Here is a 20,650-nt window from a genome sequence, read left to right as displayed (position 1 = left end):
GCTGAACAGCAGACATTACTTTAACATAACAAAAAAAAAAAGAGAGACTTTATCAAATCACTATGTTAATAACTATGTTATGCATGTAAAAAGTGATGGCTGGCGAATTAAAATTGGCTGGAATAAGTTACTGACAATATCTATACAAGCGCTGTCTTTACTTAAGTATTTTCATTTTCTTGCATGTCATGCCTCTGGGTTAGGTTAGGTTAGGCTAGGTTGTTACTTTATTAATCCCAGAGGGGAAATTTTTTTCACTACAGCAGCATACAGAAGCAATAAGATAATAATAGAATAATAGAAAAGCAATAAAATAGCAGTAAATAGCAGTCAAAAATATAAAATATAAAATGCACAGTATATACTATTCCATTAGAATTCAGATGTAACCTGCCCTTTTTTACACCACGACATTTATTTGACACCTATGGCTACCTTGCAAATTTACATGTAAAACATGTGATGAGCATATATGCACTGCTCTGACAGCATTAAAATGCTGCTCACACCTACATGTCAATGGAGCAATACTCCCAATATTTTACATTTGTAAAAAAAAAAAAAAACACTGCGAAATTGACTATTTTGCATAATGAGTACATCTAATTTTCATACTTAAAGTACACTTTGATGACAGTACTTGTGTAGTTTTACTACTAAATGCAGGATTTCTACTTTAAGTATCATTTCATTGGGGTATTGCTACTTTTCCTTAAGTAAAAGATTACACTACATTAGAGTGGTATTGCTACTTTTACGTATTCTAGATACTTGTTCTACAGCTGGCTACTTGAATCAGTTACAAAAACCTCAAACAAAACTTTTACTAGTTTTATTTCATTCATTTTAATATAAAAGCATACTCAGACCAAAAAAATAATTAGATTATTTTGTAGAGAGCAACACACAAATACCACACACCATCAGGGGAAGCAGATTCAAACACTAGGCATAAGAGGCCTTTGTGCATAAGAGATTTCCATCAGTGAGAAAACAAAAACAAAACCCTCAGACAATCATCATTTCGGGCGTCACACACAGAACACAATGCAGTATGAATGGCAGCAGTGAAATGCATAATTTTGGGGATAGATATTAGAGTTTTTTCTTCTCACAACACTGTTTATAAAATAGTTTGAGCTATTTTGCATATGTGAAAATTAAATATTGAATCTTTATTGTATTTGTCAATAAACATTTATTCTCCACCCATTTTGCATTTCAGACATTCAGATTGCAAAGTAGCTGCAAATGCAACATTAGCAAACTATGAGTGAAATAATACACTAGTTTTATTTTTGTATTATTACACCATATGTTTTTCCCACCTCTGATGGCAACACCTAACATAAGGTCTCATGCACTTTTAACAGCTCAACTACTCAAGATTGAAATGTTACACTAAACTCTAATAATGGAGTCAGACTGTCTCAAACTAAATATAAGCTCTGTTAGAAGCAACGTCGAGTATCTCTGTAGACACCTAGTTTCATTGTTCTCCAAGTTTATTCTTATAATTTTGGACCATAATAATGCAACAAAACAAACAAACAAAAAAAATAAATCATATTTCCCTCATTAAATTTTGTCTAAATCAAATAAAGCACGTGTTGTTTTTAAATTTGTGCACTATCATTGCAACATGTCCTGTCGTTTAGGTCGTTTGTCTTTCACAAGAAGTGTTAGTGTGCCACCTTATGTACACTGTTGGTATTACAGTTGGGCGACAATTGGGAAGGGAAGTAAATGAACGTAGATTAAGAAAAATAAAACAAAATCTGATACAAGAAACCCAGAAAACAATATCTGGAGACATGTCACCTTTTTATATTGTGAACCGGGGTGATAATGGATGGAGAAGCGTAAATAACAGGCAGATACACACCACGCTCTGTTATCAATGTTGTGACATGTTTTAGGATCACAATCTGGAAAAATCACTGAAGTAACCTCATTTCCCAGTCTGCAGAGGTTGCCCTCTGTTTTTGTACGCAGGTAATTCAGCCAGCACAGGAAACAGTCCATCTCTGTGCCAAGTAAAAAAACGCATGTTGTTGAAAACAATCAGCTCCAGCACCATCTCTCTATTGCTTTAATCACATACATCTACACGCAGCAACAATTTAGTAACAAATTGCCATGGGAGGGACACATTGCATGTATACAAGCGCAAAGAAACCTCAATCAGTCTTTTTTGGTACATCACACTGTAGCAGACTTCCACTTTTGGTAGCGCTGTGGATGCATTAACCACACAGCAAGAGAAAGTGCACAAAAACTGCTCACTGGTTTTTGCCTCAGTTACATATGAAAAGATGACATGACCCATTAACGGGAAACAAAACAACAACAACAAAAACAGAAACTTCATTGTTGCTGGGAAACACCCAGCAACAATAAATCTCACTACTGCCAATGTTGAGCACCTGTCCAATGATGAGGTTCATTTTTCTACCACCTTCATACACAAGCAGATTTACAACATTGGTGGCCATGAATGTTTTAAGAAAAGAGGCTTCAGCCATTTAACACATTCACCATGTGTAGAAAATATAAAACATCTGGAAAGCTAATGTTTGCTTAGCCTCTAATCAATCTATGCAGCAGCAAAAGCAGCAACAGCCCTGGCCAAAAGATTTTCTGTTGGACTACACAAAGACACACACACACACACACACACACACACACACACATTGTCAAACATACAAACAGACATGCACATATTTTCTTTGTGTGTAAAAATAGGAGATTGAACACAGCTAGTATATAGATAGATAAATCTACTGTTTATGGTGGACGTTTTTCAACTCTGCGTTTCCCCTTAACATCAATGAATTACCTGTCTAAATCCAATAGAGATTTATACATCTTCATCCACTTCTATACATTTTCTATAAAACAGACATGGCTTAAATTAACTGATGATCAACAGGCATAAAGTGCCTTTTTAATTCTCTTGTGCACTTTTACAAAAATCCATTTTATTAAAAAAAAAAAAAAAAAAAACCAACAGCAACTGCAAATGTAATCGAGCTCAATGACCGATTCAAAGCTCACTGATGTGTCACTGTGTTGTTTGCTTTCTCAGAGAAACGGGAACCATAGGACACAGCAGGCACCCACCTGGGATGTCGCAAGTACAAATGATAGAAGGATGAAGTGAATTAACCATCGCGCGTGTAACAATGACGGGTCACTGCTGAGAAGTGGCTCAAAGAAGCTACTGAAAAGGGAATTTACATTCTGAAGCCCCACTTGAAAAACCTTAAATTTAGTGACTGTAGTCTGGTCTTAGTGCACAGTAGAAAGTACCCCTGAGTTCTAGGACAGGGTTAGTGCTGTATCAGTAGCACACCATTGGGGGGGCGGGGGGGTTGGCTACATGCCCGGGGGTCTTTCAGGCTCTTTAGGCACGGGCGGGTCAAAAATGTGGTCCTAACAGTGCTGTGGGAAGTTTGAGTTATGAAGAAGCATGATGTGGGGATTATGGTGCGGTGGATAAGGCTCTGGTATACAATGTCATGGTCCTTCTTGGTCTCCCTCCTCCGGCTGCAACCACACTTTCAAATATAACCCAATTTCTAAGCACCTTGCACCTTCAGTGACTCCATCACCAGGTTCTTGGGCCGGGGATTTTTCAGATTGATTCTATGTTGTTTGTACTTTCTCCTTCCTCCCTTCCTACCTTGTAGGAAACTCCTGCTCTGTATTCCTTTGTCCTACAGTTCATACAGTTTTTCTCTGGACTGCCCTGACCCCACCCTCCCCCCTGTTTATTTCAATGCTGATTTAGACTGCTCTGTTCTCGGGTCCACAGGCTCAGTGACTTGGCTGTTGCGTCACGGACGCTCTTCCACCCTATAGCAGAAAGTAGCTGTTTTGAGGGCTTGTGGATATTAATCAATGGGGATTTTGTCTTCTAGTTCCAGCGGAGTGTCCTCAAGGGGCTCCTCGCTCTTTCCCAGCTCCTGCAGCTGCTGTCGCCTCTGCACCTCTGCCTTCAGGTTCTCCAGATCCTTTTGGCTGAAAAAGAAATATTAAAAACGTCAGCATATGGCTTCCAATAAAGGAACTCTCTGGTCATATATTTAGTCTGATGCCTCAGTCACTTCTGGTCCGGGAGAGCAACAACACTGCATGTTCTCCCATCTTTCCACACCTGATTAACTCCATCAGGTCTTTAACCAGACTTACTGGTTAAGAACACACACGCGCGCAGTAATACTGCTTTCTGACTCTACCTGAGAGGTATAAAGATGATGCCATTGATGATGTTGAGCTGCTCCAGGACGCTCGCCATGTTCGGGGCAGTGAACTGGAAAACGGGAGGAAGTAAAAACATAAGGGCCAAATGTTTTGGACTGAATCATATGGAGGCACAGAAACATGTCGGACTCGGAGCAGGCACCTTGAGGGGCATGATGCTGGCATTGGAGCCGTTCTTGTAGATCTCATTCATGGTTCTCTGCAGAGCGACAGCCTGCTGGGTCAGATACTTCAGGTACTCGGAGCTCTCCTTGGTCTTCTCATGTGCCTCACCCATCTGGCAGGGGAAGAAAAATACATTTAAGATATCACTTCATCACGACTGATAAAGAAACACGTGTCTGCTCCTGCAAGGCCTACCTGGTTCTTGTAAATAGTGTATCCCTCCTTCTCGTGCTGTAGGGCTGAGCGAAACTCGGCCTTGCTCTCGTAAACCCTTGCAACCAAATGATGGCTGGAAAAAGGAAAATATATCATTGCACACGTGACGTAAACGATCATGCCAGTATTATTCCTACTCTATGCACATGAATGGTGAATCTCTCCCCACCTCAGAGCCACTTTGAGGGACCGGGGTCCGTGGTACTTTGTGTTGATGGTCAAGGCGTTCTCCAGGAATCTCAGAGATAAGTCGTACTCCATCACTCCATGTAGCACCAGCCCGATGTTACTCTGAAGATTAGGGAAACAGTCAGCAAGTTTAATTCTGTCTTTTTCCTATAGCAGGTTGGATTTTACCAGACTTAATTACGTTATAAGCAGTTAGTAGGAGGAATGGGTCATCATACTTTAATATTTATTAAAAGATTTTCTTTTTCTTTTTTTTAAAAAAATCTAATAGTATATGCCATTATCGTTCTTCCTTATTTCCCTTGTTTTTACCGGCACCTGGTAGTAATGCATTACTCCCATCAGAAGGTGGCAGTAATGCATTTAAAAGCTATTTGCATGACACCATTAAGCAACATAAGGAGAAGAAGAACACGTTGCTACCAGGCTCTGGAGGTTTGCAGGTGAAACGGTTTGGCGTCGTGAGATTAGATGTCACGGTGCGAACAGCAGAAACGTCCGAAGACAACTACAGCTGTCAAAAAGTTCTGCGTGGAACTCCATCAGAACGTAACTAAAAATGAGGTGCAGTACAAACTCTGCAGGTAAAGCCAGCATATAAGTCTACCAGGTGGATGTCAAGGGGGGGTTAGAAGTCAATATAAAATAGTACTTTTGCTTGAAATGCCCTTCCATAGTTAAACCTCAAGACTGCACTCACGTCTAGTAGTGCCATCTCTGGGTGGTCCTCCCCAGACACCAAAAACATGAGGTAACGAGCGCGATAGAGCAGCTTCAGGGCGGTCGACAGCTGCCCGTTAGCAAAGCAGTACAGAGCCAAATGCATCTGAGAAGTGAAGGGAACAAACGAAGGTTAGACAAATAATAAACACTTTCAACGTGACAAAAATTGAGTTCCTACATTTGGCTTGACAACTCACATATTCTTGGATTGTGTTGGGGTGCTCAATGCCGAGGACTCTTTCACTCATCAGAACAGCCTTTTGCTGGTTGCTGAGCGCCTGTAGGCAAATACACACAAAAGTAATTTAGGGACACAGAACAAAATAAGACTCGTGTCAAAGTGTCCGACAAAGACAGAGTTGGTGTATTTGCGCCTACCTCAGCGTGGTCTCCCATGATGTAGTTAAGGCGTGCCAGCAGGCGCAGGCAGGCACAGATCTCTACGTGCATCGCTCCGTACACATTGTTGAAGAGGTTGAGAGCCTCGTTGATCAGCTCACAGCCCTCCTTCAGGAATCCTGGAAATGAGACACATCTACGGTTAAAAAAAATCCAAACAATATTAATATACATCTCAAAATGCTCTCAAATGCATGGGACTTTATTTCCAGACTCCATCTGTTAAAGTAACCTTGTTGCACTTTGGCCTGTCCGCTCTGGAAGAAATGGAAGGCGTCTGAGGCTTTGGGGTTTACGTGCTTCACAACAGGGAAAATATTCAGGATGTCCTCCTCCGTTAAGGCGGGCTTGTGGCGACTGTCAAAGTTGTACTCCTTTATCAGAATCTAAAAAGTCAAACAAAACAATATATCTTAAAAAAAATAAAAGAAAAGAAGTGCAGGAAAGGTTGTGATGGCCATTTAATAAAGCGATGTCACGGTCCCTATAAACTAAGTGTGTTTTACCTGGATGCCAGTTTTGACTGAGATTTCTCTGAGCAGAGTGATTTTCTGAAGGCCGTATTTCTCCACGACCTGGTCGACACTTTCACTGAGCAAGAAAAACAACAACAACAACGTAGGATATTAGTCATGAATAACCACACACATCTTGGAAATGCATGAATACACGGTCAGCTTGCCAACACTGGGCTTCATCATAGCTTAACACAACAGATGGTGCTCTCACCACTGTATAGTGAAGTGATAGTAGCTCTGCGCCTCAGAGGCGATGTTCTTCCACAGGTCGCTGGGCGTCAGGCTGGCCCATGCCGTGTTGTCACCACCTCCGGGGACCCTGTTGCGACGTTTGCGGCTTTTGCGGCGTGACACCAGCTCGTCAAGCGGCAGGTGGGCGACAGCGTCGGGGAAGGAGCTCAGGAAGCAGTTTAGGAAATGGCTTACAGCAGCGGAGAGGGCAGACAACTCCACGCCCTGCAGGACCACAAAACACGTGAACCATTGAGCAACGATAAATGCAGGTTTGTCTTTTGAAGAAGGCAGAAGACAGATAGTGGACGTCAAGTGTTACAAACCTGGAGGTATGTCTTGAAAATGTGTTTTGCACATCTGGTGATCAGCTCACTGATTCCTATTCTCTGAGATGGGGGAATAAAATAAATGTTATTATAACTGTCAATAAGGATGCGCAGTGTGTGATGTTCAGTTTTGGAGCATCAGACTCACATAGAAGTGCTCTAGCTGGGCTTTAGCAGGAGTCTTATCCACAAACTCCAGAACGGTGCCCAGATAGCGAACATTGATGCCTCTCTGGTGCAAAGCCTCCGTTAGCGTGGCGCCGTCCATGGGCAAAGCGCTGTGGTCCAAACAGTCTTTAACCTGGTTATAAAACACACACGACATATAACTTGAAACTCAGACACACAGACTAGTACGACCTGGATCTGTGGGAAGTGTCACTGACCAGCGATGGGATCTGACAGGACACCAGGAAGGCAGCAGCATCTTTGAGCAGCTGCTTCTGCTTCAGGATGTCATCAGCACTGTCATCTGGGAAGCGCACTCCTGGTTCAACAACATGCACACAAACACACAAAGTCAGTCTTTGCTAATAGTCTTTTATGAAACAATGTGGCGAGTGAAAATGGATAAAAGTGAAGATGATACTTTAATTACTTTGTCATTGCAGTTTCACACTGCATGTAGTTTCTGTCAGCGTCAGTTTTTTCTCATCACTTTAAATCTGCCTTTATGATTTCACAAATAATTGGACCTTAAAACTGGACATCTGATTTTTTTTTATTTTACTCTTGTTTGGCTGGTCTTGAAACAATATTTGTTTGACTTAATAATATTTGCCATATTGAAACCTAAATGATCTTCCCTTATGTATAATCACTTATCAGCCCGAGTTATCTGCACGCACAAAAGCTTTTGGCAGTAACCGTATTTATGGCTGAGAAGCATATCTCTCAACCTTTGAGGCTTCATGAGATTATTATTTTACGTCTATTTCATGGCTACATAACTTGCTTCCTAATCAAACAATTTAAAAATGGATTTCATCGTTCATACCCGTTACAGCTGTTAAAAATCTTTTTCATATTCCATATCAAATGAAGTCACGCCTACCTGGAGAGAAGATGTCTGGGTTGAAGCGAATATCGAAGGATGTGTTGCTGATGGAGCCGACGGCCTTGCAGGCATTGAGGACCACTTCACGGCTTTTGGGATCTGTTTGTGTTTGGAGCCACAGAGGGACAAGATGCAAAAACGTGAAAAGTAATGGAAACATACACATCAGGTCAACGATATTAAACGACAACTTTAAAAGATAGCGATTGAATGAGCTCATCGTCGACACAGCATCGGTTAAGTGTCCACCACCGCTGCAAATCAGATCGGTCTGTTTGACAAGCAGATTACGGAGATTTGGGATCAATTGAGCAGGCAAACAAATCATTGAACATGAGATTATTTCTGCATGCCAAAACACGTGGATTAATGGACACGGCAACTGATTATTCAGTTTGCAGAGAGGGATCCAGACAGGCAGGAGATGGATTGATTCGGGGTCAACACTCTTCCCCACTGCAGGCTGAGGACTGAGCAAGGACAGCGAGTCAGGTGGAAAAAAAGCTACAATGATCCAGTACTCTATACTAAACGCTCTACCTGATATTCCACTAATGCAATGGACACACATACGCACAAACACTAAAATAATGTCTAATCAGCTACTTTTTGGTTAAATACTACTTGTCTCTTTTTTTTCTATGCAGTTATCCACCAGAGTAGCTCTCCCTGCGTCGTCCTGGCCTTGCTTTTTGGGGCATTTCTGAACGTACCAATACCAGATCCATCTTCGGCAACTAAGGTCTCCGCCAGCTCTTTGGCCTGAGCTAATCCTGGAATACTTTCCTCAAGCTCCTTACCCTCCAGTGGGCCCTTGCATTCCCCATTTTGGGTGGCTGTGGCGTCGAGAGGCCCGTTTGTTGCGGGCTTCGAGGAGTTTTCTTCGCTGTCTGTAGTTGCCTGTGAGGCAGCATTGGTGGAGTTGTCAGTGTGGCTTGTGCTTTCTGTGGAGGCTTCTGTTGCATTAGAGGAATCTGTAGCAGTGGTCTGTGTCTGGGTTTTCTCCGCGTTGCCCTCTGTGGATGTTTCTGAGGTTTCCATGATGGCGGGTGTATCAGCCTTGTTCGAGTCCTTATTTGCTTTCTGCTGCATGAGCTGTAACGCCGCCATCTTCATGAAGAGAAGATATCTGGAGAAAATCAACAGTGACACATTATTTACAAAGTTGTGTTTACACCTTCGCAGAAAAGCTCCTCACATCACGCACTACTACTTACCTGTGCTCAACAAAGGCCTCGATGAGCTCCTGGCGTAGACAAGCCAGGCGATGGCGGTGCAGGCGAGGGAAGCCTTGGCGCTGACTCTCTGGAGGCAGCTCCTCTCCTTCCACAGGCAGGAAGTTGAGGTCGGGGGGGAAGGTACGAAGAAGGTCCAGGATATAATGTCTGCCATCATTCCCAATGATGCCTTTACATTCGACAGAGGAGCACAGCTCCACCGCCTCGTTCTTCTCATTCAGCACGTTGTGCCGCTGGACCTAACATTCACAGAATATGGAGACATTGTTAGAGAGACGAAGGGTCTGAATATACAGCTTATGTTGTCACTGACTACATGTTCCCACTTCAATAATCACCCGAGTCGATGCAATAGTCGTGTTACTGACCTTTAGTGGCCTGCTGGTCTTATCCAGCAGCTCCATGTATTTGCTGTGAGACACAACCGTCTTTCCAAAGTCGATGGAGCCGTAGATGACGCTCTGCTCCTGCTCACGCTCCAGGATACCCGGGATGATGGACTGGGCGGTGACGCGATAGCCTCGGTAGTCCACTACTACCGTTCCCAGGGTGTAGAGACCCTCCACGTCCACCGCCCCGTAAGCTCGCACTCCGTTCAAGTCATTGGTGGGCGCGGCGTGGGCGGCTGCATCCCCACCCAGCTCCCGATAGTGGTCCCGCACGTCGAAGCCCAAGCTGAAGAAGATGTTGTTCCAGATGAACATCTGCATGCGTGTTTCCTCACCGGGGTTGATGGCCATCACGTTGCCATCGATCACTGCCATGGCGCCTCGAGTGGCAGCAGCTGCAAAGTCACTGTGGACCTGCAGGAAAAGATAAAGAAGTGTTAGTGATTTAGGGAAAGCATTTACTCCTTAGACTTGCAAAGTATTGCCTGTCAGCAGTTTGGGTGATTCCGCCTCATTTGGTCTTCAAAATGTATTACTATCTACAGATTCAGAGCCACGGGGGCTGATTTAACAAAATAAAATAAACTAACATATATTCACACAATGGGACACAAAGCCTACTTTGAATATAGCTCTCTCCCTCAGCAGGCGCTCAGGCAGGTTCTTCCGGGGCAGCTCCCTGGTGGTCTGCAGCTCCTCGTTCCAGTCTCTGGTCTGAAAAAAAAACCACCAGCGCAAACATTAACCTGTTTGTGGATGAAACAGGTTATGAAAAATGCTCCATGTTTTATCTGTAAGATGTGCTGCTGGGCCCACCTGTCCAGGTATGTGCTCCTCATAACCCAGGCGGGAGGTGTAGGCGTCCTCAGCTCGTACACAGTCCATTGCGTGGTCTACCTGCGGAGCGGTCCAGCTGTACACCTGGAAAGGCGTGGCTATCCTCTCGAACGGGTGTCTCTGGACTCTGCAACAGAAAACAAAATAAAAAGAGAGAAAAACATCACTTCCATGGTTTCTTGCACAGCTGTAAATAGATGTTGGCAAAAGAGTGCAGCATAGGCCAATGAAGAACTCTTTTCGGAGTAGATCCGAATCGTAGTGTAGATCCAACAATAATTTTTCACTTTCATTAACATTGCAAGATAAACGCTATACATCTTCAACTCCATTAGATGGCAGTGAAGGTCAGTCATGCCAAAACAAAGGCCATTCTAGAAATACAATGACAACACATCACAAACACAGGGGATAAACATGCACTTGCTGAAACGTAACACAGCAAGCAGTCGTCATGGCGTGTAATCAGGGACCTAAACATGTGAAGCTAAAACCAATAAGACAGCGTCACCTTTTCTTCTGCAGGGCAGTGAAGTTCTTCTTGAAGGCGGGGCTGATCTGGCTCAGCAGCTCCACCAAAGAATGGCTCAGGAAGCTCGGATTGGCCGGTTTGGGGTTGAATGTGTAGGTTGTAGATCTAAAACATACAGAAGCACATTACTGCCATTGCTCAGACGAGTCTGCTACCAGAGAGAAAACGTCAACGGAAAAAAGCCTGAATTGAGGAGCAGTTTTATTTGAGGGAGGAAGCTCAGTGAGGCGGTTTACTTTCAAAGACTTGCATCAACTACAAAACCCTAAAACATGAAAGGTACTTAAAACATGATGAATGATCTGAGGGGTAAGAGAAAAGAAAGCCTTTCTCCAAATAGCACAGCGTGTTTCCTAACTCTACTTTTTAGTTTAATCCAGTTAAAGCTCATTCTTTTGACTGCTAAGCTTTTGCTGGCATCCAAAATTAGGATCCTGCTAATAGACTGCTAACCAAATGTCCACAATTAAGTGCAGCTACAGGCACTGTATAGCTGTTGTATTTAAATGAGAAGCACTACCAGAGAGAGTGCTCACAGTAGCACCTCTTGTATTTATGATCATCTAATCATGGTCTGATTGTGAAAAAAACGTCTTCCCTTAGTGGCATTTTCAATTATGAATACTGAGGAGTTCAGCCCAAACACTCAGCAAATGCTGAAAATGTATCCGGAGTGTAACGGTAGAGTCAGCTGCAGTGTAAACATGGAGATGTAAGGTGATGAAATGCTGACTGACTGGTTGAGGTAGAAGCCGCGCGTAGAGGCAGTGACGCTGACATGGCGCTCCTCCACAGTCACAAGGTACAGGTACATGAGGTCACCGTGCATCTTCCTGTTTCCAGGTGGAGGGTTCCAGCCGCTCATGGTCAGGACCTTCAGGCACTGCATAGGCTGTAGAGGACAGTAAATATTTGGGCCTAAATTTGAGAAACCTTGGAATAAATTCCTTTTTCCTTAAAAAAAAGAAAAAAGAAAAAAAGCCCTAATTCTTCAAAGACTAAACATTATTTCATCATATATGGCCAACAGGTAAGCCAAGGTGGGCCCCTCCTCACCTTCCAGTCCTTGTTCTGTGGCTGGAGGGGCAACAGGGGGCGCTCTTTGCTGCCGGGCAGAATGTGCTCTGGGGGTGTGCAGTCGATCTGCTCCAGCTCGTTGCCCTTTTTCTTCCTCTTCCCACAATCTGCAACCACACAAGAAGGACCAAGGTAAAAGATTGTACAGAACACCAGCTGTACATCTACTGCCGCTGTGTTATACTCAGCCACACATGGGACCATTGTGAACACACTCAAGCCCTTTTCAGACATGCAGGACTTTCATTAATCGGATTACAGTTTAACATATCTGCACAAACACCCGACTAACTTTTACATAAAAGTTGCTGGGCAATCTTATTATGTCGGGCAGAGCAAGATTTCTACAAGACTTTCAACTCTGAACCGTAGACCTTCAGATGAACATAAAAGCTGCAGCAGCACAGAGAAACATGAAGAGACTGGGAGAGAAATGTGTGTATTTTTTCAGCTGCTAAAATCTCTGAAATAATTTTAATCATCCCAATCTTCATGCACAAAGAAAACAAAAGCAGTTTAACACTGGATTCACTGTGAGAAACAAACAATGGTCATAAATTTAGGCCCCAACTGCAGAGGAAGTTTTAAAATCCATCATCTCTCGAGCACTGTCTAAATTAAGCTGTCCGCACATTAACATAAGAGACACCTGCGTCTGAATGACAAAAAGCCCCAACTTTCACAGACTGGTGGAGCCAACGAGTGCGATGGAGTCATACCTCCGAGGTCTCCGTCAGTGAAGATGCTGAGGAAGGAGAGGGAGTTGCAGTCGACTCCATTGTAGGCGTCGGAGGGATCCAGACTCTTCAGCAGGTCTCTGATGTGACGCACATGGATGCGAGCTTCACGCACCGTGTAGGGCTCTGGAGAAAAGAGACAAACAGGCAGTTTGATTAAAAAACAAAATAACATTGGAAATGAACCATGACTCAATTCAGTTTTACTCTGGTCAGCAGCTACAACCTCACCAAACAAGACACGGCGCAGGGTGTGGATGGGAAGCAAATCATTAAAAGGCCAAATGTTTTGATTGAACTAAAACATTCATCTGTCTGATGGGGAAACACTACGAACACTTTAATTGCTGAAGGAGATGTTGCGTAATGTTGATCAGGTTTATCAGACTTCTTCACCTTCGTTAGTGGTCTATTTGTTCTCACACTACCTGGTCAGTCGTTTTAGGCTATACCAGCAAAGATGAGGTGAAATGTAACAGTGGATGAATCGTTAAGTGTGGAAGGTCACAGTCTGCAGCTTCATGTGCTTCCTTAAAAGACAACATGAGAACAGCTGCTCACGCAATGGTTAATAAAACACGGATTGATTTTGTCTGTGAGGTCAATGACTGCGATAACTGTCTCTTAAACAGGAAAAACACTGGATGAAGCAATGTCAGTAACAGAGAGCGAAACCACAGAGCTTCTGGATCTGACCTTCCACCACTTTGAGCTGCGAGCCCTCCTGCAGGCCCTCTATGGATTTGAGCTCAGCAAAGTTGTCCAGCACGTTTCCATCCAGCTGCAGAGAGAAGCAGGTGCGGTGGCAGGTGTCTTCGCGGTCCATCAATACCTGATGGATTTCCTGGACCATTTCCTGGGGGGACACCTGCAGTAGAGGAGGGAATGAAATAGTTGAAGTGATGTGTATGTACAGCAGATTCAGGAATACTTCCAGTTTGACATGATGTCAGTTTAAAAGCTTATTTGACAGCAGTCATTTGCCAAAACACAAAGTCAGGCTACAAACTATTTTACCAAGGACATGCACGGATTTCATTTAAAAGAAGAAAAGAGTTTTTTCACGCAGTGCTCCAGTCTGAAACATAGTCTAATGTACAACCAATGAATGTAATGAGCTAATCCTTACTTGTAGGTCAAACGGCTCTGTCCCCGGTGCCTGGATCTTAACAGTGAAGCCTGTGTCCTGGATCACTATTACTTCCTGTTCGTTCGAGTCCTCGCCTCCATCTGCCTCGGTGTTTCCATCCTGCTTGGTCTCCGTTTCCTCCGAATGCTCATGAGCCCCGTCACCGTTCACCATGGCTGCACTGTGCTCTGAGACAGAACAAACAGAGGTCATCAGTTGGAGACACAAAACCCAGATTAAAGCAGATACAACTATTCAAACTACTTGATTACATTAACACACATTTTGGCTGCTTGAGTATGTGTGTGTGTGTGTGGGGGGGGGGGGGGGGCGACATGTGATCACACGGTGTCAGCAAACATCTGCTATCTTGCACACTGAATCATGAATTGCGTCAGACAAAAGTCTAGTCGTCACTTTCTTTTATCTGTTGTTTTTGGTCTCTACCAGCTTTTAAAAGGAAATATCTCTGTCCTTAGCTGCTCAATGCCCCAGCAGCTAGTCAACAACTGTCTCTGCTGTTTGGTGCCGAGTCGGTGGTGTAAAGTATCAATTAATCATCTGATCAACAAGGAGAAACTCCTTTAGAGTGGCCGCCGTGCGAACTGAGCCACCCTTTCAACAAAAACAACAGACTTTTCCTACACATAACCGACACACTGCCAGGCTGCCAGGTCACAAACAAAGAACACAAACCTCTGGGTCTGGATGAGCTTACCGATAACCTTGTGAAATATTTATGAACACAGCCAACCAGGCCCTGTGACAGTATGACACTGCTGTTGCGTTACCATGTTCAAACAGACTAATATGAAACCATGATTTCCCTTTAATCATCAACTGTGCTGCCGCAATCTGTCCAAGTACAAACCCCTTCTAAAAAGCTGCAACTACTACACACAAATCATGTACGATTGTATCAGAAATTTGACAATAAGTAACGAGCATGTAGAGGGAGAAAGTGCCCAAAATCCAACACCAACCTGCTGAAGCCAACGCTGTTGCAAAACTGGAGGGAGTTAAGCCTGGAGGCCTTGAGAGGTTGAATGAGGATTTCAACATTCACAAGAGGGAATTATTGGTAACTCAGATGGTTTCCTACTTACGCTGTGCCAAATACAATACCTGCAATTCAGCTAAAGACCATTCAGCAGCTGCCACAGCTCTTTTATGGCCGTCTTAGCCCTCAAAATGACAGTTGGTCACTATGCAAATAAAAACAAAAATTAAACGGCGAGAAGTGTAAACCAATAACAGACACCCCCTCTTATCACATAAACTGAGGATGGATTACATTTTCCATCTCTTCTAGAGTAACAGTCGAGGTGTGGGGGAAATGACATGAATATAAATGAGGTACATGAATTCGAAAGGAGCAGGAGCCGAGCACACAGAGGTCAGGCAAGAGTTTTCTCTCACTGGGACACAACTGCCTGCCAGCAAACGAGTCCTTGCTCTCTCCGTCAAGGGTAACAGAGCGTCAAGGTTACTGGGGAGAGGGGGCCAGAGGGAGGGGCGGGGCTCCGTAACTGGACCAGGACCCCGAGCAGGAGTGAGCGCGCTGAGGAGGTGGTGGTGGAGCGGGGGAAGAAGTGCAGGAGAGAGGAGCGGCAAGCCACGCTCTGAATAACAAACACAACGGCGTCAGAGCAGTCACGCAAGTTCATAATGTTGGAGAGGAGCGAGGGCTCGATGTGGAGCATTTCAGCGGGGGCCGTCTTTGTTTTTGGCATCGGTGCAAGAAACATTTAATTACTCATCACTTCTTTGTCTGAGCCTGAATCAGTGTTTGAGGAGTTAACACGTACATGAAGGTGCATGACTTAAGGCATAATGAAAACTAGACAGGAGGGCATCTTTGAGGGAAACAACACCAGACAGCGACGTCCTCTATCACTTACATTTAATCATTCTCTGACTTGTTAGCAGATCGGACTTAGGACACTTTTTTTGGACCGTCTCTCAACTTATTCCAATAAAACAATGGTTAATATATCAGAACAAAGCGTTTGTTCAGGAATATCAAATAAGGTAGATTTAGTTCGTAGCTGGCAGCATTTATCGTATCAGAAAGGTAACAGACCACCGACCCATAAACACAGTGATTGATGGGTAGGACAGTCACGATCATGACATTTTAGGTAATTGTGATTAATGATTTAATCGTCTTGTGTTATCTGTTCATTTCATGCCACTATTACGGTTGAGGCCAAATCATAGTTTAACAATACACCTCACGAAGAACAACGGCCATTTACAGGGTTCGAACGTTGAAACATATGAACAGCTTCAGTCGTCACTGTGATTACAGTCTGAAAACCCTCATCACATTAAGGTTTGTTCAGCCACTCGGCAGGTCCGACCAATCAGCGGCCAGTGGGCGTGGCTAGGTGTGATGTCTTTGGGGTAGACTTTAGATGCGCAACATACAGTATATGGTAATAAATGCTGATTGTTGAAGGCTGCTCCAGTAGTTTCAGCGTCACATCGAGGTCTGCGGCCATCGCGATGAGACAACTGGAAACAATCGTCAGTCGAGCAGGAACAGACCCAAATAGTCACTCTGTGAATTATGGTCTGGTAACACAGGCTAGCATGTGGCCTCTTTCAACTTATCGGGCTCTCGTTTTTTATTTGGCTTAAAACTCAATTGTGCCGACAGCAGTGCTGCAGGGTTTGACTTTGCAATGAGATCCCCGATTATGTCAAGAGGTCCTCAACGAAATGCATTCAGTCGAATATCAAAAGTTAAGCACCTCAAGATCAACAGACTCCTGACAATTATGTAAAATGATTGCGGTCAGCTCAAGTAATCAGGAGGTTATGAAATAATTGTCTATTGATGAGGCATTTTAGGGAGCGTTGCAAAACTGACCCATTTATTTCCACCCAGTAGTAGAAGAAAGTTCATGAGGAGGTGGAGGGTGAGAGACAAACAATGGAGATGGTCAAGCTACAGTTTAACAGTAAACATGACAAATCAGGATAGCTATTGTCTTAAAGAGAAGGAAGCAGAACCAGGAACGCATCAAGATTTTTCATGATGCATTTCCTGGTGAAATGTTGTTGCCTAAATATGGTTGAGGGAAACCACATTTGAAACCACAGGCGTTAACAGCAGCAATTAAAAACTATTCACAAAATAACAAATCTAATGTGGAAGACTCTTAAAACTATCATAACCAAGCAGCAGGATTAACACGGACTCCACACAAAAACACACTTTTGGTTGGTCAGCTACCAGGCAAAAAAAACCAGACACAATGAAACGCTACAGGAAGCACAGACTGCAGAGGTCACAATTTTACACTGTTTCAAAATAATAGCTCACAGTGATAATTCATATCATCTTTTAGATACTGTGATACTTAGAAATTTGCTTTTCTTTACTTCACCACTGAAGCTCACTTCTCTTGATAACTATGAAAGCCAGCGGCCAACTATCTATCCACTCTGCTGCCCCTGACATGGGGACCATGGCAACACTAACCAGCCAGACAACCCTGAAAACAACAACTCGACACAAGGCCTCTCTGCCGTCACATTTGCTGCACTACAAGGTGGCATCGTCCAGGCGTACGCACAGACCCTGATGTGAATCTAAGTCATGAGATGATGAATGCTGGAATCTGAAATGAGACAAACAAAATTCTTTCACGGAAAGCGAGTCGTGTTCCTCCAATCCTTACGGTTTCCTTGTGAAGCACGACGTAGTTTTACTCCCTTAAATATTGTGCAAAGGGTTCAGTCTAATACGTGAGAAAACTTTCAACTGCTCACAAAGCGTGATGTTTTGACGGGATAACAAACTAAGAAGGTCGGGCACCATGGCGATACCTGGGCTGGTGAGGAAGACTTCAAGCCAGATGAGCCAGGGTGCAAGCGACTCCTGGGATTAACCAAGACACTCTTCACCCAACGGGAGCATTAAGCTCCTTAAAACCACCAACAGTGACCCTCACCTCGATCTGCGCATTCGGTCATGTGCTGCAACTGTTCCCTGACAGACCGTCTCACGGCGGAAACACTGAATTCATTGCAGGTTACAAGCACGGCTGCGGCTAATGACTATTTTTAGGGCTGCGAGATATGGAAGAAAATCTAATATTACAACATTTTTGACCAAATGCCTCAATATTGCAACGATATTGAAGGGATGACTAATGGGATTACACCATATTTACACAAGGAGATTTTTGCTCCTTAGTCATCAGTAATGTGACTACAACAACTGGGTGAAGGCAAATACTAAACCGGGTGAAACAGTCTGACCAGTTCAGAAAATGACATTTACTGTAACACAGCCTTTAAAACCAAGGAAAGACTACAATTATGTCACCACACAATATTATGATATCCAAAATCTAAAACAATATCTCGTCTCATATCATGATCCAATAAAATATCGATATGTCATTTAGGCCATTAAACGTCACATCAAATATTCATCTCATTGTTTTCTTTCCAACCAACACTTCCACATTAAAAAAAAAAAGATTAAATTCATTATTACATGGGACAAAAAGTTTAAAAAAAAAAGAAAAAAGAAGCAAATCCTCACTACTAAAAAGACATCACTTTCCTTAAAGCATAACCTAAACTACTGATTGATTATCAAAAGAGTTGCCAGCTGCTGTCCTCTATTGTTTCTACTCTAAAATGGTGAATATCCTGCTGCATGTTGGAGGGTGAAAGTCAGTTCATACATAAATAATCAACCAGTCGCAGGGAACTGAAATACAACCAGCTTCGACTCTTCCATCCGCAAAAGTGACAGGAGCTCAGGTCCCGAACAGGTTAAGAGCAGCGAGACGTGTGTTCACGTGAAACGAGCCCGTTTCAAGGTGCCACATGTGACACACAAAGACAAGAGACTCCTGGAGCCGCTGGAGTCCACTTCACCCCTGACAGGCTTTCACGTCGGCTCCATCCGCCTCCACCTCTCCGCTCGTCTGCGGGCTGCGACTTTTATCTGGCAGGTTACTCACCCAGTCCACTCCGCTGTTCATGTATTATTAGCGTAACCTTCCCTCTCACCGTGCGTACACCATCATGACTTTTTTTTTTTTTTTTTTTTTTTTTTCAACTGCCACCAACTTCCGCTTCCCGGTCAAGGAGGAACACTCGATCTGATCGTCCCCGGCGGGGTGGACGGGGAAGCCGGTTAGATGGGTTACCGCCGACCGCGGGGCGATTCGTCGACCTCACATCAATTAACGCAAACTTTTATAAGCGCAGTAACGACGTGACATGTATGTCAAATTAGCAGTCGGACGCGTATCCTTGGCAAACGTGATCCCATGAGTGCGCCCCCCCCCCCGTGTTCATGCAGCAGTGGGAGGCTCCACTGAAGGTGACCTTCAGGTAGTTCCTTTGACATGCTGTTACCAAACATGTGCGTCAATGCGCGTTCACTCAGCCCCAGCTGATGCATCGTGTAAACCGACCTGACAATGTGCAAACAAAGCCGCTTTTGTACCGCCACGGAAAACGAGCTCCGCTCGGGAGCCTGCGCTCGGCTCCTTTGGGGGTTTTTTTGTTGGCCGTTAAACGGCGGTGGCGACCGGCTACGTGCTAGTTAGCTAACTTAGCCGACTGAGGAAGCTAATGCTAGCACACCGGCTAAACGTGTTCGCGTTCACCCAGATCGCGCACTCGCAGAGCCGCGACAGCGGCTGTAACCTGCCGCGGAGGTTGCCGGCATGCTAATTAACACACACAAAAAAAAACAACGAGTAAAGACATTACTGCACCAGTTGGTTTATCATCAGATGGTGCAAAAGAGTTTACAAAAGGGGGCGGGGCGTAGACCACCACCTTGGGTCTGAGGACTTTTAAGCGACTTAACGTGAATGTCGGCTATTTGGGCGAGATGCTGCACAACAAACAAACAAACAAACAAAAAAACGTGCAATAAGCCACACTTGATGCGCTGGGATGCCGCTCTGCGACGGGAGTCTTTTCACTGCGTGCAGCAGCATCGCAGGTGTTAATGTGTGTGTGCGGTGTAAGCAGGCTGCAGCAGGGCTCACCGCAGCCGCACGACTCCTTCACACGTGTCCTGCTGGCTTCTTTGCCGTCCTGGGCTCCATCCGCGATATCAACCGGGTTACAGTCGGGCACTGACGCCGGGATGTCATCCGTCTTGCTCACCATGGTCGGCAGTCGTCAGTGTGGCGGCAGAAATCTCTTTCCCACCACACACACACACACACCCTCCCCCCCCCCCCAAAAAAAAAGCAACTCGGTTTGAATATGCGAGTCTGTTAATGATGCAGTTCTGCAAAAAGAAACGAAACAAAAATAATCTCCGGCTAACGCAGGCTCGGTGGCTACATGCAAAGGGTACAGGCTGGCAAAAACAAGTCTACCGAGGAAGGACGGTGCTGTACATTGGTGGAGCTCACACGTGGTTTTCTCCTCCCCTCCTCTTGACCTCTTTGCCTTTGCGTTGCACTTCCCCACCCACTGAGCGCGGCGCTACGGAACACCACATGCGACAAATTCAATTTCACAAACTCCTTTTTTTTGTTTTTTTTGTTTTGTTTTACTGTGTAGATTTTCTTTTGCACTGGAAAATAAAATGGGGAACATGTGGTTGGGTGAAAAAAAAAAAAG

At 44.2% G+C, this 20,650-nt stretch overlaps 1 protein-coding gene across 3 annotated transcripts; it reads right to left on the bottom strand.

The window, feature by feature from the left end:
• Positions 1-816: 816 nt before the first annotated feature.
• Positions 817-20,447, bottom strand: cluha (clustered mitochondria (cluA/CLU1) homolog a). 3 transcript variants are annotated; one of them, XM_069147998.1, is made up of 27 exons: positions 20,065-20,447; positions 14,033-14,220; positions 13,600-13,771; positions 12,886-13,029; positions 12,146-12,273; positions 11,827-11,981; positions 11,069-11,194; positions 10,537-10,684; positions 10,342-10,434; positions 9,700-10,134; positions 9,311-9,570; positions 8,807-9,222; positions 8,091-8,192; positions 7,423-7,523; positions 7,185-7,337; positions 7,034-7,096; positions 6,688-6,932; positions 6,465-6,549; positions 6,191-6,344; positions 5,938-6,077; positions 5,757-5,837; positions 5,537-5,662; positions 4,817-4,938; positions 4,627-4,720; positions 4,409-4,543; positions 4,242-4,315; positions 817-4,023 (listed from the first exon to the last, which is right to left on the bottom strand). In XM_069147998.1, the coding sequence occupies exons 1-27, from the start codon at positions 20,186-20,188 to the stop codon at positions 3,897-3,899; spliced, it is 4,191 nt and encodes a 1,396-aa protein (XP_069004099.1). In that variant the 5' UTR covers positions 20,189-20,447; the 3' UTR covers positions 817-3,896. The 3 variants fall into 3 exon arrangements, with proteins under 3 accessions (XP_069004099.1, XP_069004101.1, XP_069004102.1); XM_069148000.1 differs by having other exon boundaries at positions 8,894-9,222; positions 20,065-20,446; XM_069148001.1 differs by lacking the exon at positions 20,065-20,447 and adding an exon at positions 19,021-20,021 and having other exon boundaries at positions 8,894-9,222.
• Positions 20,448-20,650: the final 203 nt, after the last annotated feature.

The sequence above is a fragment of the Embiotoca jacksoni genome, unplaced genomic scaffold (genome assembly GCF_022577435.1).
Source record: "Embiotoca jacksoni isolate LCO1_2020_lvr unplaced genomic scaffold, fEmbJac1.0.p SCAF_14, whole genome shotgun sequence".
Classification (NCBI taxonomy): Eukaryota; Metazoa; Chordata; class Actinopteri; family Embiotocidae; genus Embiotoca; species Embiotoca jacksoni.
The sequence above is the reverse complement of the archived record's forward strand: the minus strand, read 5'-3'. Positions and strand labels throughout refer to the sequence as shown.

Excerpts from the sequence above, each read along its gene's own strand:
- cluha (XM_069147998.1), bottom strand. The coding sequence starts at position 20,188 with ATGGTGAGCAAGACGGATGACATCCCGGCGTCAGTGCCCGACTGTAAC. Across the intron at positions 8,193-8,806 it reads CGAAGATGGATCTGGTATTG|ATCCCAAAAGCCGTGAAGTG; the intron begins GTACGTTCAGAA and ends AAACACAAACAG. Across the intron at positions 5,663-5,756 it reads CCAACACAATCCAAGAATAT|ATGCATTTGGCTCTGTACTG; the intron begins GTGAGTTGTCAA and ends TTCACTTCTCAG.